This window comes from Tripterygium wilfordii, chromosome 23 (assembly GCF_013401445.1).
Source record: "Tripterygium wilfordii isolate XIE 37 chromosome 23, ASM1340144v1, whole genome shotgun sequence".
NCBI classification, from domain to species: domain Eukaryota; kingdom Viridiplantae; phylum Streptophyta; class Magnoliopsida; order Celastrales; family Celastraceae; genus Tripterygium; species Tripterygium wilfordii.
In genome coordinates this window covers 2396538-2420668 of record NC_052254.1, presented here as the reverse complement: position 1 = coordinate 2420668, position 24131 = coordinate 2396538, and the positions used below count along the sequence as shown (strand labels likewise).

Sequence of the window (24131 nt, the reverse complement as noted above, 5' to 3'; positions counted from 1 at the left end):
CTGGCTTCTATTTCTTCCACAACCGAGCTTGGGCCTACTAAAAACTAACGAGCCGAGCCTAGATATGGAGAAGCCCAGCTCGTTTACGTATTTAGTCAAGGAAGCCCGGCTGAGCAGCCCATACATTTACGCCTAGAAAACTTGTCTCTTTCTCCGCTCCGCTGTTTGTAATTGAGAACGGGAAACCCTTGCAATATCTGCGCTGCTTCTCTTCTATCATCCTAGAAATTGGCTTTCAGGTCGATTAAGCAATCAAAACGAGTTTCCGGTTATCGTTTGGGTTGCATATTGTGTTCTGTTAAGCTTCAACGATTAATCTGGTTCATACCTTACGTAGCAGGCACAGAGGCACTGGATTAACGACTCCGCTTTCTGTAAAGTTTCTAGGGTTTTCGGTCCAGGGTTAGTGCTCTCTCTCTCTCTTTTCATGTCGTTTTTATTAATTTTCATTGCATAACATAATAGAGATGGATTTGTTTATGATTGTGATGTTATACGTGTTGATACATCGGTAGTTTTCTTAGTTCCTCCTTGATTTGTTGCTAGATTTCGGAGAGTTATTTTCTGCTTATTTTCTGTTTTCAGAGAGAATCCAATCCGTTGAATTGAATCCGAGGATTTCTGATGGGACGAAAAAAGCCGACTGTTCAGGACGGGGAGAATCTACCTGCAGGAGGGAAATCGAAGAAGAAAGCGGTTGTGATTGATGATGATGAGTATTCAGTTGGCACAGAACTGTCAGAGGAGCCCCTAGTTCAAGAGGTGAAGGTCTCTAATCCGGGAAAGAAGGGTAAAAAGGGTAATTCAAAGGCTTCACAGACCCAAGCAGGTGATAAAAATGATTTAGAGGAGGTAGAGGATGATGACGATGCATCGGAAATAATGATTACGGGGAAGAAGAAGCTGAAATCTAAGAAGGGAGGGGATAAGAGTGTCTCTTTTGTGACGAACTTTGGGTTGCTTGGAGAGGAAGATATTGATGAGGGTGGTCATGATAAAGATTTAGTAGTAACTGGTGATAATGATAGTGATGGAGAGGATGATCATTTGGCAAGCTTTAAGGGCAAGAAGAAAGGCTCTAAGAAGAAAGGCAACAAGAGTGGTGGTAGTTTGTTTTCTGCATCAGCTTTTGATGCTATTGATGATGACAATATGGGTGAGGTGATTGACAAAGGGGAGGACGATAAAGATGATGACCAGCCTGGGATTGTTTTCACAGGGAAGAAGAAGCCGTCCAAGAGCAGCAAAAGGGGTGGTAGTGTGTTCTCAGCAGCTAAGGAGCTTAATGATGGGGATGGAATTGGTGATGGGCAAAAGGAGGAGAAAAATGATGATGATGAAAATGAGGACGATGAACCTATTAGCTTCTCAGGTAAGAAAAAGAGGTCGTCAAAGTCTTCTAAGAAAAATATTACCCCCTTTAGTGCAGATTTGGTTGACGAGGGAAATGATGAAGAGGCCACTGTTTCTGAATCTGTTAAAACTAGTGATGACACCGTTGAGGATGAAGATGCAACAGTAATTGCATTTTCAGGTAAGAAGAAATCCTCTAAGAAGAAAGGCAGTACTGTTTCTGCTAGATTGAGTCATGAAGCTGAGGTTGGGAGTGATTCTATGCGTGTGGGTGAAGGTGAACAACTGAGTATGGCTGACAGCTATGTTGAACCTATTGATAATACAGTCAATATGGCAGAGACTTCAAAGAACAAAAAGAAGAAGAAGAAGAGTGGAAAGACTGCTCAAGAAGAAGACGAGTTGGAAAAAATTCTTGCAGAGCTTGGTGAGGGGCCTCCCATAGCAAACGCTTCTCAGCTACCTCCTGAAGAGGAGAAGATTCAGGTCCCAGCTGAACCAGTTCTCTCTGGTGATGCTGTAAGGGAGAAGGAAGGCGAGGAAGAAACAGGGGAATCGGCAGCGGCAAAGAAGAAGAAAAAGAAGAAAGAGAAGGAGAAGGAAAAGAAAGCAGCAGCTGCAGCTGCTGCTGCAGAGGGAAAGGAAGAAAAACTGGAAGAAGTTAAAGTCGAGACAACAGTACCCAAAAAGAGTAATGCAAATAGTAAAGCAGCAGAAAAAAAGCTGCCAAAGCACGTGAGGGAGATGCAAGAGGCACTTGCGAGGAGGAAAGAAGAAGAAGAGAGAAAAAAGAGGGAAGAAGAGGAGAGGTTGAGGAAGGAAGAAGAGGAACGGCGCCGGCAGGAAGAACTTGAGAGGCTAGCAGAAGAGGCAAGGCGAAGAAAGAAAGAAAGGGAGAAGGAGAAGCTCTTAAAGAAGAAACAGGAGGGGAAGCTTTTAACTGGCAAGCAGAAAGAAGAAGCTCGTCGGTTGGAGGCTATGAGGAACCAGATTTTGGCTAATGCAGGTATGCCTCTACCCAGTGCAGACAAAGAAGGAGCACCATCAAAACGACCCAAGTATCAGTCAAAGAAACCTAAACCTTCCAACCAGCATGCAAATGGTGCTGTCTCTGTTAGTGCAGTGGAAAATATGGAGGACAAGGAAACACAGAAAGAATTGCAGGTCTCGGTGGCTGACCAGGACCAAGAAGAAACAGAAAAGCTTCAAGAAGTTGAGTTGATAGTTGTTGAAGAGAAACAAGAAGTTCCCAATACAGCTGAGGATAATGGAATGGAAGAAGAAGATGATGATGAGGAAGAATGGGACGCAAAGAGTTGGGATGATGTTAATCTTAATGTAAAGAGTGCATTCGATGATGAAGAGGTTGATTCTGAGCCTGAACCAGTGGTGAAGAAAGAGATTAAGAATGGTATACCAGCTCTGCGTGATGGAGGTGAGTTGTCTTTTTTGGATATCCATCGCTCCTTTTCTTCTCTGTTTGGCCTCCCACTGCTATTTTTCTAATTCATGTTGTGTTTGATTTTTTTTCCCATTTTATGTCCTTTTAGTGGCTGCCAAACTAACAGCTGCAGCTAAAAAAGTGCCCTCATCCCAGCTAGCTGAATCTCAGAATACTGAAAATAGGAAAAACCAGCCTGAGTTCGGATTTACCACCAATCCTAAGAGAACAGATAATGCTGAGAAAAATAAAGCACAAACTTCAGATGTTGCTGTCAAACAGGGTGAAGAAGACCTCCGTTCTCCAATTTGTTGCATAATGGGTCATGTTGATACGGGTAAAACCAAGTTACTGGATTGTATTAGGGGCACCAATGTTCAGGAAGGTGAGGCTGGAGGTATCACCCAACAAATTGGTGCGACATACTTTCCTGCAGAGAATATACGGGAGAGGACTAAGGAATTGAAAGCTGACGCAAAATTGAAGGTGCCTGGTTTGTTGGTTATTGATACTCCAGGCCATGAGTCTTTTACCAATCTACGATCTCGAGGTTCAAGTTTATGTGATATTGCAATATTGGTTGTTGACATAATGCATGGCTTAGAGCCGCAGACCTTAGAGTCATTGGATCTTCTGACAAGCAAGAAAACTGAATTTATCGTTGCATTGAATAAGGTAAGGTTTATGCTATGGTATTGCCTATGTTATAGCTGTTGCATTCTCTCCTCTACTGCATTTGATCTTATACTCTGTTTATGCCCTTTTTTAATTATTTAATTAATTATTTTTTCAACGTTGTAGGTGGACAGGCTGTATGGGTGGAAACCATGCCGCAATGCCCCCATTGTTAAGGCAATAAAGCAACAGTCTAAAGATGTGCAAAATGAATTTAATATGAGGCTTTCAGATGTTAGTCTATTCCATATTTCTTTACTTTTGAGTTTTGTAAATTTACCTAGTTATTCAATACATTTTTTGCCCTTTTGATTGTCAGATTATATATCAGTTCAAGACAAAAGGGATAAATACTGAACTATACTACAAAAATAAAGAAATGGGTGAAACTTCCAGTATTGTACCAACAAGTGCGATCAGGTATGTCCTAGACTTTTTTGTAAACTGGTTCGGCCTTAAGGGTCTTTTTGGCTGGAATTTTTTTTTGTTAGTTTCTCTTTTCTTTTCTTTTTTTGGTTCAACTTCTTGATAGTATAATTTAATGCTATTACAGTGGAGAAGGAATCCCTGATTTGTTATTATTATTGGTTCAATGGACTCAGAAAACAATGATTGAAAAACTCACATTCAGTAATGTTATGCAGGTGTGTCTTCGTTTTTCATTTTCTTTTTCTAATTGGGATATGCAGGATACTCTCAATATATCTGATTGGTTGTTGAAACTTTGTGCCAGTGTACGGTGTTGGAGGTCAAGGTTGTTGAAGGCCATGGGACGACAATTGATGTAGTGTTAGTTAATGGTGTGCTTCATGAAGGGGATCAAATAGTTGTTTGTGGCTTGCAGGCAAGCATGTAGACTCTTATCTTTGCATGACAATCGAGAATATACTAAATTCTAATTCCTTACATTAAAATGTTTCCATTTCCAGGGACCTATTGCTACAACAATTCGAGCTTTACTCACACCACATCCAATGAAGGAACTTCGAGTCAAGGTATTGTTTCCTTTCTTTGCTCTTCAATCTTGTGTTTGTCTCCTCTGTATGATTTACTGGCACATGATATTACTTGTGGTCCTCTATACCATTTACTGGCACAATATATTATTTGTGGACCTTTGATGCATTAGAATGAGTATAGTAGTGTCAATTGAATTAGTTGTTAGATATATCATTATTCAAATCTAGGAAGCACCGACTCGGATGCGGGGACACGGGATGCGGGTGCGGGGACGTAGGGATTCGCAAAACCTCAAAGAATCCTGTATTTGAGTGCGGGGGAGACTCGGCAAATAAAAAATAGTTATATATATTTTTTATACATATTCTAGAATTATAAAATGTAATATAAATAATTCCATTCATATTGTACTACTTCAAATGTAATAAAAGTCAATTACAATACCATTTATAAAGTATTGTTCACACTTCCAAATTACAAAATATACTAGTAGAATAGTAGTTGTGGAAAAACTATTGACTCACGATTGTTCATTCATGCATGTTCTGTGTATCATTTCATGGCAAAACTATTGACTTCAATCACAAAATAGGCCTGGTAGTGGTACTATCAATTATTATGGTTCCTATTAATTATTAGCTGCTAGAGGAAGCTTCCTTCTCTGGTCATTCGAAAATACAGACACAGTAGGCCACAAAATAAAAGGAATGGAAAAATGGAATTTGTAATTTATAAAAAAGAAATTGATGGGTCGATGGGAAAAACTTAGAGAAGAGGTCTGGAGAAGCTCACGGGAGAATAGAAGAGAAGAGGTTGGAGAAGAGAAGAGGTCCATCACATACCGGAAGTCACGTGTGGAAGGAGAGCAAAAAAACACTCGCGATTTGAAGCCACAGACGAGGTCGCGATTTCCAGCTGCAACAGAGCATGTCACATGGAAGGAGAGCAACAGAGCAGGTCGCGATTTGTAGTCTTCAGATGAGGTCGCGATTTGAAGCCACAGACGAGGTCGCGATTTAGGGCTACAGAAAGGCGCGCGATTTGAAGGAGAAGCTTCAATATTCTTGGTCGCGATATGTGGAAGATGATTCTTCAGAGTTAAGACTAGGTCGCGATATGTGTTAAGTGAAAAACCGAGTCCCCTCCGCGTCGCCTACGAGTCACAGGTGAGTCGGTGCTCTGTTTACTGTTCCGATGCGGGTTGACCTCGTCGTAGCCGTATTTTCACGCGTCTAACGCGTGGGCGCACTTAGTGCGTGTGGGACGCGGACTCGGCACCCATTTTGCCAAGTCCCTGCTTCCTAGATTCAAATGATTCTTTACCCCAAAATCCTATGAGATTGATAAGTTTCATCACAATAGGCTGTTTGAGTGCTAACGAAGCTTTAGTTTCAAAACGATAAAGAATAATTGCATGGATCATCAAAGGTTTTCTTTGGGTAAAGTTTCTATGATATGGGACAACCCTGAATTGGAGGTCAAATTTAGTCGAGTAGTACCAAGTGCCTGTGTGGTGCTACATTGTGTTGATGTAGAAGAAGGGTTCTATATGCATTGTAGCACTTTCATAGGGTTTCATCATCTGCTTTAAGTTATCTATTGTTTCTAGGAGAAGTGGGAGACTATTGGCGAACGTATTTTTTGATGTTACTAAAAGATTGATATTATATTTTGAAAGACACGACATTATCCCTCTCTCTTGTTCTTATCATATCATCTCTTGTTCTTATCATATCATTTTTTGAATGGAATCATTATAATTACTTAATAGTAGCTAAAAATGATAAGCTTATTTATTTAAATGCAAAGTAATTCCCTCCAATGTTGGGTTCAAGTTCAGTTGGTATGAACTTTTAAAAGCTTTCATGGAATACTTCCATGTATGTGGATGAAAAGGATATGATGTTAGTATGAAAACAGTTTTTACCCTGGTGTGCATTAGGCATTCGAATGTTGATAATTTTGGGCTTAACCTGTTCGACATTTGATGTACTATAAACTAAAGCACAGATTGTACACATTTGCTTACAGTGATTTTCTGGCAACTTGCTTCTGAAATCAATAGAAAAATTTGGATTATGCATGTGTCTATACACCGATGGTCTTTTTTTATTTTTTGCACCCATTGTTGTGCTATTGTGTTGAATTTATTTGATCACATGTTCCATTTCTTAACTACACCCTGGAAGGATTTGTCTTCCTAACTTTTGGAAGCTTTTTCATGATACATTCTTTGGATTGCTCAGTAGATTCTTGCACATCAGGGTAGAAGAACTGGGGACTGGTTTTGTTGATATTTGTTTGATATTCACTAATTAGCGTGAAACTTATTTATGCAAACAGTTTGACATAATGCATATGCTTCTGGCGTTGTGTATGGTTTTTGGTATAGGTAATAAAGGTCAAATATAATTATACATACGTATGCATGTGTACGTGCATATACGTAAATAGTATTTGTGGTGCTTTTGGCGATGGTATAAATGCTTACAAATCAAGCCTTATGTTATTTTACTGAATGCTTTTGAATGGCAAATTTTCTTTGATTCTCAGTTTGTTGACACCGGCAATTTTTCTAGAGCAGTCTTGCAATGCATTTGATGTCTTCTTGTTGATTATTTTTGCCCTCCTTATTTCAGGGAACATACTTGCATCACAAAGAAATTAAGGCTGCACAGGGTATCAAGATCACTGGACAGGTGCTTGTTATGGCACGATGTAGCTATGAACGCTTTGTTTTCTCGCTCACTGTCCTATATTCGGCTTGTCATAATAATCCAGTCCAGATGCTGCTATAGACAGGCTTTGCGAACATGAACTGCTAACTTTTTCTCCTAATTGCATGCAGGGTCTTGAGCACGCTATTGCAGGAACTGGATTATACATTGTAGGGCCTGGTGATGATTTGGAAACTGTGAAGGAAGCAGCCATGGAAGACATGCAATCTGTCATGAGCCGGATTGACAAAAGTGGTGAGGGTGTTTATGTACAAGCATCCACACTTGGTTCACTAGAGGCACTGCTGGAGTTTTTGAAGAGCGATGCAGTGAAGATTCCAGTCAGTGGTATAGGCATAGGTCCTGTTCATAAAAAAGATGTCATGAAGGCCAGTGTAATGCTTGAGAAGAAAAAGGAGTATGCTACTATCTTGGCATTTGATGTGAGGGTGACACCTGAGGCTCGGGAACTTGCTGATGAACTGGGTGTGAAGATTTTCATTGCTGATATCATTTATCACTTATTTGATCAATTCAAAGCATATATTGACAGTATCAAGGAGGAAAAGAAGAAGGAAGCTGCAGATGAAGCGGTCTTTCCTTGTCTTCTTAAGATATTACCAAACTGCATTTTCAACAAGAAGGATCCAATTGTGTTGGGAGTTGATGTTCTTGCAGGGATCGCTAAGGTATGTAATTTAGTTTTAGGTATGCATATTTTTTTGGTAGAAGATATAAAGTACAATCACGAATTACTTTACATGAATAATATGCAGTAAAAGTGCGTAGCGAATCCACCCTTGGACATCCATTCCAGATAGAGAATTCCCCTTATTATATTCAGATACACACACGTAACATGCGCACGCACGCACATGATATATTGATATGAATAATTTGTATTGTAAATGTTTCTAGCATGTCCTTACTTGGACTTGCACCTTAGATAAAATCTAATAGAGCCAGTCCCTTACCTCTGGATCCTTCCCATAAACTCTCTGTGTGCACTGTGATTTATAGGAAAATTTTGGTGAATTTATCGCTATATGGTTTGGGTTTATAGCATCTCTTTGGGGGGTTGATATTCTTGAAAAAAAAAGGGCATTGTCATATATTTTAGAGTTGAACGCCTGTTGCATGTGATGGATTATTTGTGGCAACATTTTCTTGCCTGTTCACACTTTAACATGTCTTTAAGATAGAAGATCAAACTATGCAAGCACTTTCTCAAAGTGTTCTTTGATTACATTAGAAGTATGGTGGTTTATCTATAACAAATAGCACTGTTCTACTTGAAATTGTATGTGGTTGATATTCTTGGTGGAACTGCTAAGGTATGTGTGCTTGTGTGTGCACTTGTACGTGACTTTGTGCGTGCCGTTGATGTCTGGTTTGAGTATAGATAATATTGAAACACAAACACACAGAAACACGCTAAAATTACATGGCATGGCTTTTATGAACACAAGTGTCTGGCATGTTCATTCTCGGACATATATTCCACAAAATGGAATTCGCTTGCACATGCCACTATGAATTGTAATGTTTTAGGAGACTCCCTCAATCTGATATGAGATTTGTATGAGAACTTTTGTGTTTTATCCATTCCACGTACTCTATGGAATTGAAGGGCGAAGGATTGTTTTGGTTGGTATTCGGTATTCCAATGATTTGGGGATCAAGTGAACCTTGCTTGCTGCATCTGACATATGAGTACTCTTTTGCTGATATAGGGTAAAGAACATCGCTTACAAGACTTGTCTAGAAGTCATGAACTTCTGCATTTTATTGTTTATTTCTGTGCAGAATTGTGGAAGGTTATGCCTATATTTGTATGTTTAAAATGAATGAGCTGGTAGTCTATGGTACATCTTAGCTAGGGCTCTGCTGTTAATAAATGGTATTATAGGTTATGAGTAGGTTAGGGTCTCGACTCTTGAATAAAAAATTCCTGGGAAAATGGAATTCCTTACTGTGTGTTCTGCCCTAAAGGATGGTTAGAATGGATGTCTTGCACCTCCCTTTTAGTACTTCAAGTATTGGGAGAAATATATTTGGCCTTACAGAACCTTTTGGCTGGGCTGGCCTGAAGTCGGCATAGTGTTGATTATTAATTGTTCTTATGTCTCTGAATCCCTAGTTTTGTGGCCACATCAATGAATTCATTAGCATCCTCTATGTTGAATTTGTTACCTTAATTCTTTCTTGAGTATACTCAAATCCTACACTTCTGTTTGGAAATATGGAAATTTTGTCCTCGACTTTGGTTGTGGCTACTCGAGTTGGTTGGATTTGACCTCAAGTTGAATTCTAAAATTAGTTTTGCTGTATGAACAAGTAGTTATGGTGATATTAACTTTTGTAGGCTCTTAAGCTCTAACCACTAACCAGAAGTGTTGTTGTCTGTATTTTTGAAGGTTGGGACTCCAATTTGTATTCCACAACAAAATTTTATTGACATTGGACGGATTGCTTCTATTGAGAATAACCATAAGCCAGTTGATTATGCCAGGAAAGGCCAGACAGTGGCCATTAAGGTATTGGTTTGAACCTTCAATAAAGATGTTGAGTAATTCATTAGCGCAAAAGTCCACTTGGCGAATGGCTTGCATAATTTTGTCAACATTGGTACTTCTTTTCTGGCATTGCAGATAGTTGGCACAAATCCTGAGGAGCAACAGAAAATGTTTGGCAGGCATTTTGAGGTTGATGATGAGCTTGTTAGCCGCATCTCAAGAAGATCAATTGATATTCTTAAAGCTAATTACAAGGTAAGTCATTTTATTTGGCTTAATTTTTTTTTTCTGTGATAGCATCAACTGTGTTTTACTTACTGTAATCTTTCTACATATATAGAATGATCTGGTTAAAGAGGAGTGGATGTTGCTTGTGAAACTGAAGAATCTGTTCAACATACCATAAATTGCATCGATGAATTCGGTTCCTCTGATTTGCAAAGTTGGAGACATGAGTAAAGTATTATGGGTAAGGTTGAACGTTAAACAGAGATTTCCTTCGCGGATACCAGGTGCAAAAAAGAGGGATCATAGAAACCTTGTCTAAGTAGCCAAATCAATTTTGTATTTCAAATCATTAATAATATATTTGGAGTTGCTTTACTTGTTCGGTAATACTTGATGTTTCTACTTTGTAACATTCATTGAAGCTCAATTGTCTGGGATTAGAGAAACAGGCGATGATATGATGAAACTTGTTTTCCTGAATGTTGGGTGATTGCAATATTTTGTCCACAGAGGTGATTGCAAATAATACTCTTTGGTTGTGTTTTGTTCTATAGATGAAAAGAATGATGGTAAATAAACTGGAATCCATTATCATCAGAACAGAGTACACTCTGAGAAAATAGATGGATAGATACTGCAGCCCTCTTTTCCCCCTTATTATCTTTATGTGTAAACTAAAATACATACCTATGCGCACACCTCACTCACATACCACACAAATTTAACAGGTTACTAAGACTCAATTCCTGTTCTACTGGGTGGAGATAGGTCTTCCTGGCTAGTTGGGCTAGGCTCCGGGATGTCAATTTCATTATTGATTAATGTATCTATAATTTATGATAAAAAAATTTTTTGTTATATTTCTACACACTATAATAAAAAAAAATCAACAGTGTGAATTTTACTGATGTAATCTAATGGTCTATTTCAAAAGCAAAAAATACAAAAAAGAGCAATGTTGGACAGATATACATACATAATGAGAAAAGAAATGATAAAAATTTCAGCAATATTCATCCCAAAAGCAATGTTATCACACTCAATGAATGAGTACACAGCAATGTCATCACACCCAATCCATCCATCACACTATTTGACATGCTTTTGATGTATAACAATATTGTAATGAAAAAGGAGTCAATTACCTCCAACCACTCTTTTTGATTTCACATAAATTTTTTTACAGCGAAATCCGTAGTTATTATCATTTATGTGTGTACCAAACAAACTCATCAGTCCATACTAATTTACAAATTATGCATGCCAGGCAAATCCATAAAATTCATTGTGAATTCATGCCTGCGCGGAATTTTAAACCCTGATGGCCTGATGGAGAGAGTAAAATTGTTTTGAAAATGAAAGGCTTAAATTGTGCAAGACTTGAAAGAAGAGAGAGGAAGTTTGATTTATCAAAAACTTGCTTACAAAATAAGTCGCTGAAGCTATATAAGCTAGTGACAGAACAAACGGTCACAAGGACCAGTAGAGAAGAAAAGAAACAGTGGCTAGTCTTATCAAGCAGCAGTGGCTAGTCTTATCAAGCAACGGGCAAAAAAAAACAAACAAAACGATGCCGCATAGAGAAGGTGCAGCAAAGTAATTTGTCAATTGATCCACGTGAGAAGCCAAACAAGTAAAACATGAAACACTGCCGTTTCAAAGACATTAAAAGATTAATCTCCTAACACCCCCTTGCAAGCTGAAGCTGGTTGAGTTTCAACCAGGTTGAGCTTGGATGAAAAATTGTGTAGTTGATAGACCGCCATGGGTTTTGTGAGCATGTCTGCAGGTTGTTCAGTGGTGCGTATGTGTTGAAGCTGAATGACCTTCTTCTCAACTTTCTCTCGGACAAAATAGCAGTCGATCTCTATGTGTTTTGTCCTTTCGTGAAAAACTGGATTATTGGCTATATGTATTGCTGCTCTGCTATCACAGTAGAGTTTCATTGGTTTGCTCATGAAACTCCTGAAGTCTTTTAATAAAGCACTGACCCATACTAGTTCACTGGTAACAGATGCCATAGATCTATACTCCGCTTCAGCCGATGATCTAGAAATGGTCTGTTGTTTCTTTGATCTCCAAGCTACCATGGCATTTCCAAGCATGACAACATATCTCGTAATAGACCTCCTGGAATTGGGACAAGAGGCCCAATCTGAATCACAATAAGCCTGAATATCTGCATTGTTGTCACACGGGAAATAAAGTCCTTTGCTAGGAGAAGACTTTAAATATCGAAGAACCCTTTGAGCAGCCTTGAGGTGTTGATCAGAAGGAGACCTCATAAACTGACTTAGAGTATTGACTGTGTAAGAGATGTCTGGTCTGGTGATGGTCAGGTACATCAATTTTCCAACAAGTCTCCTGTACACCATAGGATCTTGAAGAGCATCCCCTTGATCAACAAGCAGCTTTGAGTTTGTATCCATAGGGGAATCAATAGCTTTGCAATCCCTGAAGTTAGTTTCAACAAGCAAATCCACAACATATTTGTTTTGACACATGCCATTTTTAGTTCTATTAATTTCCAGACCTAGAAAGTACTTTAACTCACCCAAATCTTTTATCTTGAAACAAGATGCAATGTATTTCTTGATTTCTTTTATCAATGACATGTCATTTCCACCAATAGCCATATCATCCACATAAAGTAACAATAACACAATAGAAGTTTTCTTAGTGTAAACAAATAAAGAATAGTCACACCTTGATTGAATAAAACCAAATTTAAGCAATGCTTCTTTACATTTTGAATTCCATTGTCTTGATACTTGCTTTAATCCATACAAAGATTTATTAAGTTTGCAAACATAATCAGATTTCTGCATTTCATATCCTGGTGGCATTTTCATGTAGACATCTTCATTCAAATCTCCATTCAAAAAAGCATTATGCACATCCATATGATGAACTATCCAATTATTCATTGAAGCCAAAGCAAAAAAAATCCTAACTGTCACCATTTTAATGACAGGTGCAAATGTTTCTTGGTAATCAAAACCAAGTTTTTGATTGAATCCTTGAGCTACAAGTCTAGTCTTGTATCTCTCTATTGAACCATCTTGATTGTACTTTATTTTGTAAATCCATTTAGACCCTATGGCTTTTCTTCCAACTGGAAGTTTCACCAGAGACCATGTATTATTCTCATTCAAGGCATTTAATTCATTTTGCATAGCTTCGCACCAATGAGGTGATTGTGAAGCTTGAAGGTAACTTTTAGGTTCAAGATGAGTGGTAGTGGCTGCCAAAAAATGACTATAAGATATTATGTTTTGACTGAAATTGCCAAAAACACTACATTCATAATTATCAAGATAAACTGGAGGTTTTCTATTCCTTTTTAAATTTTGAATCTGATTCTGCTCATCTATGTCTATGTCAGTGCTTATATCCACAATTGCCTCATCTTCAATCTGTGCATTTAATTTCTCAACTTCAGTATCCTTGAAAGGATATTTATCCTCATGAAACTCAACATCCCTTGATATGATAATTTCTTTAGTCTCTAAATCCATGAGTTTATATCCCTTTACATTTGTTGGATATCCTAGAAAAACACAGGCCCTAGCTCTAGAATTAAACTTAGAACTCTGAGGTTTAAGTATCTTTGCATATCCTAAACACCCAAACACTCTAAGAACATCATAATCAGGTTCCTTATTGTATAAAATCTTATAGGGGCTTTTCTTGTCTAGTATTCTGGATGGCAATCTGTTTATTAAATAAACAGCAGTCATTATGCAATAACTCCAATAAATTTCTGGAAGCTTAGATTGTAATCTAAGAGCTCTACCAACATTAAGTATGTGTTGGTGTTTCCTTTCCACCACCCCATTTTGTTGTGGTGTATAAGGACAACTCTTTTGGTGTATTATTCCTTCTCTTCTATAAAATTCTGTCATATTGAATTCCACACCATTATCTGTTCTAACAATTTGAATGCTAGTTTTAAATTGATTCTTGACATAGCCATTGAAATATTCAATATTGTTCCTTACTTCAGCTTTACTTTTCATCAATATCACCCATGTTGTTCTACTAAAATCATCAACTATAGTCAAGAAATATTTATATTCATCAATAAAAATTACACCATTAGGTCCCCAAATGTCAAAATGCACTAATTCAAAGATTCTTGTGCTCTTGCTCTGGCTAGTACAAAAACTTTTTCTCTTCATCTTAGCTAGGGGGCATACATCACAATTTTGACAGTTTTTACACAAAATAGTTGAAGGCAACATTTCTGAAATTCTAGATGAAGGATGTCCTAGCCTATTGTGCCACAAAAAACTTGATTTGACAGAGTTGATACTAGCTAATGTTCTTCTACAAGGCTTCAACTCTTCAAGCAAGTAGTACAATCCTTCACGCATGATTCCCATCCCATTCTTCATTAATGTGATTGTATCCTGCAATTCACATGAATTATGGGAAAAGATCAGCTTATACTTCAGATTTGATACTATCTTGCTTGCAGAGATTAGATTAAAGTTAAAATTTTGAACACATAATACTTCTGTCAAGATTATACCATTGCCTAGTTTAATATCTCCTATGTAATCTATCTTGCATTTTTGACCATCAGGTAAAGTCACATAGGCATTATTCAATTTTCTATAACTATGAAAATAATCAAGAATGCACACAACATGACTAGATGCTCCTGTATCTATGATCCATGTTGACTTTAAATTAATTTTACCTCCCACGGTTGACACAGATGCTTGGTGGTTTGAGAGATCCGTTCCAGTCATGTTGGCCTTCAAGTATGCCAAAAGTTGTTGACATTGGTCACCAGACATTTGCAAGGAAGATGATTGAGAATTTTTCGCATTGGAGTCCACATGATTCACATTGTGGTTCTTCCATTCACCTCCTTGTCTTTGCCTCTTTGCTGGATTCTCACTCTCAGAAGGATACCCCACCAACTTAAAACATTTGTCAATGGTGTGGTTAGTTTTCTTGCAATACTTACAGAACAATTTCTCCTTGTCTGCTTGGAATTTCTTGCCTCCCTTGAAGTCCTTTGATCCAACGAATGTGTTCTTGTTGGATACCTGCATTGCCATTGACTCCTGCGTGTCCTTCTGGACAGAAATTTGTTTCTTAACTTGATTAACTGTTGATTTTCTCTCCAATTGTCCCACTTGAGCAAAGGCTTTGCTGACTTCAGGAAGTGGATCCATTAATAATATCTGATTAATGACATGTTCATATGAATCATCCAACCCCATCAAAAATTGGATTAGTTTATCCTTGTTCTGCTGCATCATCACTGTCTTCCCAACACTACAGGTACATTTGCCACATTTGCACGATGCCACCTCTTTATACTGGTAAAGTTCATCCCACAACGCCTTAATCCTTGCATAATACTCTGTGACTGTGGAAGTGCCCTATTTAATGTTGGAAATCAAGCGAGCCAGCTCAAAATCCCTTGTAGGATTAGCCGATGAATACCTATTCTTGAGATCTGTCCACAATTCATAGGCAATCCTTGCTGTTGAAACACTTATCATTATATCCTGCGATACACAATTTGTAATCCAGGTTCTTACCAGGCTATCACATTGTTCCCAGTCTTGAAACGTTGGATGATCGGTCTCTGGCATCTGAAGAGTACCATCGATGAAACTCATCTTGTTTCTCGCTTTGAGAGCCGTCACCAAATGATTGCTCCACAAGTGAAAATTCCCTCCAGTCAACGTAAGTGAGATCAGATTTGAAGTGAAATCAGAGTGGGTAAGATAAAATGGGTTTCTAAAAGGGTTTGTTGTCTGACTCAAATGTTGAAAGGAAGGGTGGGCATTTTGTGAGTTTTCAATAAGAGATTCTTGAACAACAGGTAAGCTTGAAGAAGGATTTAGTTCTGCCATTTGATTTTGATTTCTTTTTCTCCAAGATCCTCTTGAGTAAACCTGAAGCTCCGATACCATAAAATTGTTTTGAAAATGAAAGGCTTAAATTGTGCAAGACTTGAAAGAAGAGAGAGGAAGTTTCATTTATCAAAAACTTGCTTACAAAATAAGTCGCTGAAGCTATATAAGCTAGTGACAGAACAAACGGTCACAAGGACCAGTAGAGAAGAAAAGAAACAGTGGCTAGTCTTATCAAGCAGCAGTGGCTAGTCTTATCAAGCAACGGGCAAAAAAAAAACAAACAAAACGATGCCGCATAGAGAAGGTGTAGCAAAGTAATTTGTCAATTGATCCACGTGAGAAGCCAAACAAGTAAAACATGAAACACTGCCGTTTCAAAGACATTAAAAGATTAATCTCCTAACAGAGAGTATGATTATCATACACTTTACCGGTCAAACCAACATCTTCATTGGCGCTTGAATTGATGTTTATACGTATTGTATTTGATTGTGTTTATATTTTGGATTGTATTTGTATGAACCGAGTAAAACGACATCATTTGCACGTGAATTATTGATCTTACCTGTCAACATATCATTGGCTGATGACGTGTAAGCTGAAAATATCAAAGATATTGTAGGCAAGTTGACCGTCAACTTTGAACTTTCACAGGAGAGCCCCCTATAAATTCCGAACCAATTCTTTGCCAGAATCTCCTCAAACGATCTCCACCATTGATCCTAGCATCAGTGACCTTCCGTTCTCATTCTGTGAATCTGCCGCTCACTTTTCAGGTACTTCCCTCCCATTTCAGATCTGCGATTTCAATCAAACTTTAGATCCTCAATCACCAACGCATTTTCGAGTTGTTGTTCTGAACCTTTTTTTTTTGTCTGGATTTGAAGGTGTAGGGAGAGAAATCATGGCAGGAAGCATTGGAGAGGAGTCCAACGGTGCGGCGGCGGGGATGTTGGCGAAGGACTTCGATCCAACGGCTGTGGCGATCTCCGAGCCTCTGCCGCCGGTTGTGGCCGAGAATGGGAAGTTGTTCGGAGGTGCAGGATGTGAGCAGAAGCGAGAAAGGGAGATTGTGTTAGGGAAGAACGTGCACACCACTTGCCTCGAGGTCACGGAGCCGGAGGCCAACGATGACTTCACTGGAGATAAGGAGGCTTACATGGCTGGCGTTCTGGCTCGGTACAAGAAGAATCTTATGGAACGGACCAAGCACCATTTAGGTATGATCTTTGCGAGCCTTTTGGTCTCATTTTCTTAGCTGATCTTGTGTTAAATTTGTTACTTTAATTTGCGAGTTGTTTGATTGTTTATCAAAAAAGCTTTAATTTAAAAATTTATATAGCTTAACACGTCAGTATTAGTCCATAGAATAATTGTTGCTTGATGAATTCATTTATAGCAGGAAGCAATTAAGTAAATGCTGGTAGATATAGATGAAGGTGAAGGTTTATTTATGGTTTGGAAGTTGGGATTACTTTTCTTTTCGGTTCTTCGGAACTGACTTATTCCCTACTTACTTTAGTACTTAACACTCTTTTAACTCTCATTTCATGGAATGCAAAAGATTATGTACTCAGTGGAATTGACTATTAGTTTATACGTCTGAGTAATTGACAGGATAATATGAGACATGGAAACTTACTTATGTTTACATTGATGCATTTTATGTTTTTTGGATCATGCCCTCATGATGCTGTACATCCTTGTTGCCCAAATGCTTTTGTTAGTTCTTACTTTTGAATGGATCATTTGTTCAGGTTATCCTTATAATTTGGACTTCGATTATGGTGCTCTGGGACAATTGCAGTGCTTCTCCATCAATAATCTTGGTGACCCCTTTATTGAGAGCAATTATGGTGTCCATTCTAGACAATTTGAGGTTGGCGTATTAGATTGGTTTGCCCGTCTATGGGAAATTGAGAAAGATGACTACTGGGGTTATATTACAAATTGCGGTACAGAGGGGAATCTTCATGGGATTTTAGTGGGGTTAGTTACAATATACCTGGCGTTTTGAATACTTCTTTATTTGTTTTCAATGAGTTTTATTTTCAGCTGGGAAAGGAGAAGTGGATAACACTCAATGGCTTTCTGTTGCAGGAGGGAAGTGTTTCCAGATGGAATTCTCTATGCATCACGAGACTCGCATTATTCTGTCTTTAAGGCAGCACGCATGTATAGAATGGAGTGTGTGAAGGTTGACACTCTTGTCTCTGGGGAGATTGATTGTGCTGATTTCCGGATTAAACTTCTTGATAACAAGGACAAACCAGCCATCCTCAATGTCAACATAGGTCTCTCTCTCTCTCTCTCTCTCTCTGTGTTACATGCCCTTGTGTGGTCAAAACTTAATCCTTTTTGGCAATTTTTTACCTCATGAAATTCATGCACTTTATTATGTTGCTTGCAGGCACTACAGTGAAAGGGGCTGTTGATGACCTTGATCTCGTTATACAAACCCTTGAAGAATGTGGCTTTAATCATGATCGTTTCTACATTCATTGTGATGGCGCTTTGTTTGGACTTATGATGCCTTTTGTGAAACGTGTAAGTCCCCTGGTTGGAAGTGGAGTTTAGGAAGATTTAGATTTTGTTGCACACCCTTAGGTTCTTGTCCTGCTTGATTGATTACATGACCCAGAGATTTCCTCTTGATCAATTTGGTTTCATATACTAGAGTGACTAGTCATCTTGCGATGCACTATAGAAAAGAAAAGGAACACATATATACTCCATTAAAAAGAATGAATATATGTACACGGCTTAGGATAGAGAACAGAAGGACTGAATCCTTCTATACTGCTTTGTGCATTGTGATTGATTTATTGCACTTGGAAGTTTCTTTTTTAATTTTTTTGGCCATTTAATTTGAAACTCTCCGATGCTTTTAAGGAAGTGTATATGATCTTCGCATGAAACCCTTAGCTTGAGTTGAGAACATATAATTGAACCAAAAGCCGTCACCCTAGATTTGAACTTTCATTTGGGGGAAGTATGGATAGATCATTGAAAGATAGGGTTGTTACCATTCACTTGCTCAAAGATATATCCTTGCAATCGGATCACTGAAAAATTTAAGTTCCCTACAATATACTCATCTTAGGTGATTCTATTAGTCATTGAAAGATTAGTTTTATTTTCATTTTAGTCACTCAAAATGAGTATCTAGTAGAGATTTTAAACTTTGAGTGACCATATTGCGAACATCTTTGAGCAAGAGAATGGTAGATACCTCTATCTTTCATTGACTTATCCTTACTTATCCCTTTTAATTTGTGGATAGTATCAAGTAATTGAAACATCTTCTGCATCCTGTCTTGGCCAAATTTATTGGGGTCCATTCACCTGATGAGTGACTTAATTTTCCTCAGCTATGTTGTCATTCTTTCATGTTTAGACTTCTTCCAATAAAAGGTTCTAAATCCTTTTTGTCCATGGTCTTTTTTTTTTTTCTGTTTTTGGGGTGAACAGGCACCAAAGGTTACATTTAAGAAGCCAATTGGAAGTGTCAGTGTTTCTGGCCACAAGTTCGTGGGATGTCCAATGCCTTGTGGTGTTCAGATAACAAGAATGGAGCACATTAATGTCCTATCAAGAAATGTCGAGTACCTAGCTTCAAGGGATGCCACTATCATGGGAAGTCGAAATGGTCATGCTCCTATCTTCCTCTGGTACACCCTCAACAGGAAGGGTTACAAAGGGTTTCAGAAAGAAGTTCAGAAGTGTCTTAGAAATGCTCACTACTTGAAGGACCGTCTACGCGATGCTGGGATTAGCGCAATGTTGAACGAGCTCAGTAGCACAGTTGTCTTTGAAAGGCCCGCAGATGAGGAGTTTGTTCGTAGGTGGCAGCTAGCTTGCCAAGGAAACATCGCACATGCTGTGGTGATGCCCAATGTTACCATTGAGAAGCTGGATGAGTTTTTGAATGAGTTGATTGAAAATCGCCCCGCTTGGTATCAGGACGGGAAAGCCCAGCCTCCTTGTCTCGCAGAAGATGTAGGAAGTGAGAATTGTGCTTGTCCCTCGCACAAGTCGTAAATTTTCATTGGCGAATCATTTCATTGTGTCTTATTTGTTCGGTAGAATCTAAGATTTGGTCCGAGGATTTTCTTGTTTCTGCATCATTCTGCTGCGTGCAAAAACGTTCAGGCATGTGTATGCTCAGTCACTTATGTATTCTTGGTCACCTGCTATATATCCTCAGAGAAGATTTCTAAGATAAAGCACTACTATGAAAGAGCTATTGATTCTATACATACAACCACTATAACAATAAGTTGCTAATCGATTGTTCAATGAGGGATTCTAATGCCCTCCGGCAAGTAACTGTCAGTTTTAGTCACAAGACTAACACAGCCTTATGTATAGATGATACGGAGGACATATCTGAACGACACCTTCATAGATTCCACCTGCTACATGTAAATATTTTATATTTACAAAAGATGCTACTAGGCTCAATTACCATGTATTTTTCACCACTGGATTCCTGGCGTGACAATGTAAGTTTCTCAGAGCTCACTAGGTCCGGTGGTTAAAGTCCAAGAAGCTTGGGTAGGTCTGACCATCGACTTTCTGACTGTTAGTGGATCCGCGAGAAATGTGAAGCTGCTGTTGGTGTTGCTGCATTTGGTGGCTGCCAAAGTGCTGCAAGCCTGGCTGGGCAGGAAAATGAGGTGGTAATGCTCTGTTACTCATAGCTGAAATTTCGCCAGTTGCCATCCTGAGATGCTGCACCTCTTCCTTCAGTGCTTCGTTCAAAGCTGCGGGTAGTAGACATGAATATTAATACCAACTCCTGTGACAAAATTCCATTTCCTAGAACAATGGCTAAGAAAAGAAGCAATCACACATTTGGACGTTGTTATTCAGACAAGCAAATCATTATCATATAGAAAGGAAACCAAGTAAACCACGGTCCTATTGCTCTTAAAATAGATGTACTTCACTTCTTTGGCCATTAAGTCAAATTAATGTTCAATAAACGGAGCTCGGTATATGCCACTGTTAAATTTATGGAAGAGAAACAATCTTGTTGCTCTTTATTGTGCTACATGATCTGTGCCTAGAGTTCCCTTTGTCAAGAAAGAAAAAAGGAAAAAGGAAATGTAACTCACTAGTTCAATTGTTGAATGATATGAAGAATTAAATAAGCTTAATTATGTATGGCAGAGTGTGCAAGTGTTGAAATTTCACAATGCTAAAAAACGCATAAATTCGATACTTACCCTGTTTAAGATTGTTTAAAATGATGTGTGATACGGAATGAATTAAATTCAATCACATGACTTCAAAATACAATAAAAAAGAGCATAAGCACTGCCATCAATCATCAACATACCATCTCTAAGTTGTGCTTGTTGATCCATAGCCTCTAACCGCAATTTGAGTTCCTTATTCTCAGCTGTCAACCCAGTGGTGTCTCTCTGCATCATATGAAAGGTTAGATTTAAATAGTTTATATTTGGAGACGTTGGAGTTCCACCCAGTTGAATTCAAGCTGCAGCCAGTAACAGGTATCATGATATAACCTCCATATTCTCCGTTCCACCCTAATATGGCTTTACTCCATTTCATTCGAATATGAATCCTCGGTATGTAAACGTATTAGGGTGACAAGTGAAGGAAACCTTAAGGAGAATGAAAAATGATAAAGTCATAGGACCTGATGAAATTCTAATTGAAGTTGGAAATGCGTAGGAGATGGAGGTATAGTATGGCTACCTAAGTTATTTAATCAAATTATTAAGACCCAAAGGATGCCTGATGAATAGAGGAGGAAGCACTATAATACCTATATACAAGAACAAATGTGATATCAAAAGTTGTAACAATTATAGGGGCATCAAGCTTATGGAGACGTTACAAACACGTACAAATGCGTCCATGCAAGTGCATATATATACTCAAGACATACAAACACTTAAAAAAAGCAAAAAAATAACAAACATGTCAAACGTATTATTCCAAATAGTAGGTTGCACTAACGAAGAAATAAGGTTGAGGTTAGAGAGCATTGTCAAATCATAATCTTCGATATGATCCAAATCGCATTTAAGATGTCTGAGTAACTCTGGCCTATCGAGTATTGATACATCTAAATGTTTTGATCGAGGCATCGTTGGTGTGGCACCACTAAAGAAACTTCACCAGCATGAATTGAATTAAATATATTTCAGAGCCTCGACAAATATAGCAATGACACGATATTACCATCAAGTTCATTAAAAGATCCATAATGAGGGAGATAAAAAAGATGAATGTGAGTTCGATCGACCCACAAATATTTAGAAATTGTCATCTTATGGTATCTTGTAGCATAGCTGATACTTACGTATATGTTACAAGAAAACAGAATGTATGGCTAGCCAAGGAAATGCAAGAAGGAATTACATGAGCATATGCCAAGTACACCTTGAGACATCATTTCCGACAAGCAAATCGCACTTATAGACTTCCCAATGAACTAGACATTGTTAAATTAAGAGCAATTTGATATGGTCCATTCAACCACCATCGAGAATTAATTGGCATCAATGCTGTAATAAAGCAAAGTTAATACCTGGAGCAGCGTGACTTGTGCAGAGAGGGTGGTTGCTTCTGTCTGAAGTGTCTGCACCTTTCTCTCCAGCTCATTAGCGTATTTTATCTTCCTCTCTTTAGAACGTGCTGCAGACTGTCTATTAGCAAGGATCCTGCAACAAAAAGGAAAAGATGATACATGAGAGGGGGGAAAAATACGTCCTATTTCATTTATATACCCACAGTTTCCTTGACTGAACGAAATCAACATCCCCCACTATTATACCAAAAAAATCATATAGAAATATGTCCATACATAACATATATAAAAGGTAGAGAAATTAAGCAGCCTAGTCAACGAAATGGAGATAACTATATGCTGATATGCATCCAAAATTCAACAATTCTGCACAAAGTTCTGTGTGTTCAAGTAAAATGATTAGTACGTGAACTGAAAGACATGCACAGCAGAGAATCCGCTTTTCCTGTGGAATCGTAAAAAAATGGTAAACAACTCTCATGCACAATGCTACCTGCGGAATATAGTTTATTCATTTTATGGTGCAAGCTCGAACAACGATTATTCCTACCAGAGTACAAAAATTCACAATCTGAAAAGCAATTCCTATTAATTTTCTTTCTAATGGGTCCAAGAATGCATAAATTCAATACGTCAGGCAGTAATATTTACAAAAACTACATATCATATTTATCAGAAAATCAACTAATCTATAGATCAAACAAACAACTCACCAGTTCAAATACTTGTAACCAAAAAGAAAAAAAGACAAAGAAATTAAGAATCAAAACCAACAAAATCAAGTAACAGATACTTAACCTTTTAGCTCTCTTGGGATCAATCAAAGAAAGTTCAGCAAGTTTGTCAGCTGCCATAGCTTTCTTAGACTCATCACCCAAAACCGAGTCAACATCAAACGACTCATCCATCGAGTAACTATGCCTGTGATGATACCCTTTCTTCTCCCCTTGAGCCGCAGTAGCAACTTTCCCGCCAAATTTCTCATCTCCGGCACCAGAATTCAGTCCCAACCCATCAAAGAAGTCCGAATCCACGGACAAGCTCCGGAAATGGTTGAGGGGTTTGGGTTTGGGGGCGTTATTATTGGAGGAAGAGTCATCTGAGCAGTTATCGAGCGCAATAGGAGCGGTAGGTGGAGTAGGATTGGAGGGTTTGGAGGGAAGGTCGAGCGAGGAGAGGTCGAGGTCGGAAGGGTCGAAGAGGAGGAAGTCGTCGAATCGGAATGAGGTGTCGGAATGGGCACGACGGTGGTGGGTCCCCTTGTTGTGGTTTGGGGTTTCCGGCATCTGCTCTATGTCCATCGCAATCGGATGCTTCCCCAAGTACTTGTCTGGGTCCATTTCTGTGGTGGTGGTTGTGGGTTGGTTGACAAAGTGAGAGAGAGAGAGAGAATCACCACTCACCGGAGAAGGGGTTTGGCGAACATTATTCAGTAGTGATTACTGATCAGTGCAGTGGGGACCTTCTTAGGTCCACCCCATTTTGCTCCACTGTCCATCCCATTAAATATGATCCGATCAAAAAAGAATACACTTTAAATATTCATTTATAAAAAAATAAAAAACTATAATTACCTTTATAAACTTATTTAGAAGGAGTTGATGATCCATTTTTTTTATAAGGATGGACCTTAATAATTTCCGTGAAGGGGAGGGCATGAGTGTAATTTAATGTATATAAATTAGTTGGTGAAATCACAATAATGAGTAAAGTGTCTTACCTTTTATTTTAGAATAACTTCACAAAATTAATTTTTTTCTATATTTTTCTTTTGTGGGTGACAAAGTTTATATA

General features: G+C 38.4%; 3 protein-coding genes across 4 annotated transcripts; 2 read left to right on the top strand and 1 right to left on the bottom strand.

Moving 5' to 3' along the window:
• The first annotated feature begins 132 nt into the window (after positions 1 to 132).
• LOC119993157 (eukaryotic translation initiation factor 5B) lies at positions 133 to 10441 on the top strand. Of its 2 annotated transcripts, XM_038840119.1 has the most exons (14): positions 168 to 239; positions 341 to 402; positions 588 to 2788; positions 2904 to 3469; positions 3596 to 3703; positions 3789 to 3889; positions 4023 to 4113; positions 4203 to 4313; positions 4399 to 4464; positions 7069 to 7128; positions 7278 to 7835; positions 9564 to 9683; positions 9798 to 9917; positions 10003 to 10441. In XM_038840119.1, the coding sequence occupies exons 3-14, from the start codon at positions 625 to 627 to the stop codon at positions 10066 to 10068; spliced, it is 4131 nt and encodes a 1376-aa protein (XP_038696047.1). In that variant the 5' UTR covers positions 168 to 239; positions 341 to 402; positions 588 to 624; the 3' UTR covers positions 10069 to 10441. The 2 variants fall into 2 exon arrangements, with proteins under 2 accessions (XP_038696046.1, XP_038696047.1); XM_038840118.1 differs by having other exon boundaries at positions 133 to 402.
• Positions 10442 to 16430: 5989 nt separating this feature from the next.
• On the top strand, positions 16431 to 19992 carry LOC119993127 (serine decarboxylase-like). Its single transcript, XM_038840073.1, has 6 exons — positions 16431 to 16548; positions 16660 to 16992; positions 17530 to 17761; positions 17873 to 18066; positions 18183 to 18319; positions 19244 to 19992. Exons 2-6 carry the CDS (start codon positions 16677 to 16679, stop codon positions 19811 to 19813), a joined length of 1449 nt encoding a protein of 482 aa, XP_038696001.1. The 5' UTR covers positions 16431 to 16548; positions 16660 to 16676; the 3' UTR covers positions 19814 to 19992.
• A 13-nt stretch (positions 19993 to 20005) lies between these two features.
• Positions 20006 to 23822, bottom strand: LOC119993128 (transcription factor VIP1-like). The gene is made up of 4 exons (XM_038840074.1): positions 23136 to 23822; positions 22338 to 22470; positions 21117 to 21201; positions 20006 to 20538 (listed from the first exon to the last, which is right to left on the bottom strand). The coding sequence occupies exons 1-4, from the start codon at positions 23675 to 23677 to the stop codon at positions 20297 to 20299; spliced, it is 1002 nt and encodes a 333-aa protein (XP_038696002.1). The 5' UTR covers positions 23678 to 23822; the 3' UTR covers positions 20006 to 20296.
• Between the last annotated feature and the right edge of the window lie 309 nt (positions 23823 to 24131).

Coding starts and splice junctions, on each gene's coding strand:
- LOC119993157 (XM_038840118.1), top strand. CDS start 625: ATGGGACGAAAAAAGCCGACTGTTCAGGACGGGGAGAATCTACCTGCA. Junction 7,129..7,277: donor GTATCAAGATCACTGGACAG/GTGCTTGTTATG, acceptor AATTGCATGCAG/GGTCTTGAGCACGCTATTGC. Junction 9,684..9,797: donor GCCAGACAGTGGCCATTAAG/GTATTGGTTTGA, acceptor CTGGCATTGCAG/ATAGTTGGCACAAATCCTGA.
- LOC119993127 (XM_038840073.1), top strand. CDS start 16,677: ATGGCAGGAAGCATTGGAGAGGAGTCCAACGGTGCGGCGGCGGGGATG. Junction 17,762..17,872: donor CTTCATGGGATTTTAGTGGG/GTTAGTTACAAT, acceptor TTTCTGTTGCAG/GAGGGAAGTGTTTCCAGATG. Junction 18,320..19,243: donor TGATGCCTTTTGTGAAACGT/GTAAGTCCCCTG, acceptor TGGGGTGAACAG/GCACCAAAGGTTACATTTAA.
- LOC119993128 (XM_038840074.1), bottom strand. CDS start 23,677: ATGGACCCAGACAAGTACTTGGGGAAGCATCCGATTGCGATGGACATA. Junction 22,471..23,135: donor GATCCCAAGAGAGCTAAAAG/GTTAAGTATCTG, acceptor TTTTTGTTGCAG/GATCCTTGCTAATAGACAGT. Junction 21,202..22,337: donor CACAAGTCACGCTGCTCCAG/GTATTAACTTTG, acceptor CATATGATGCAG/AGAGACACCACTGGGTTGAC.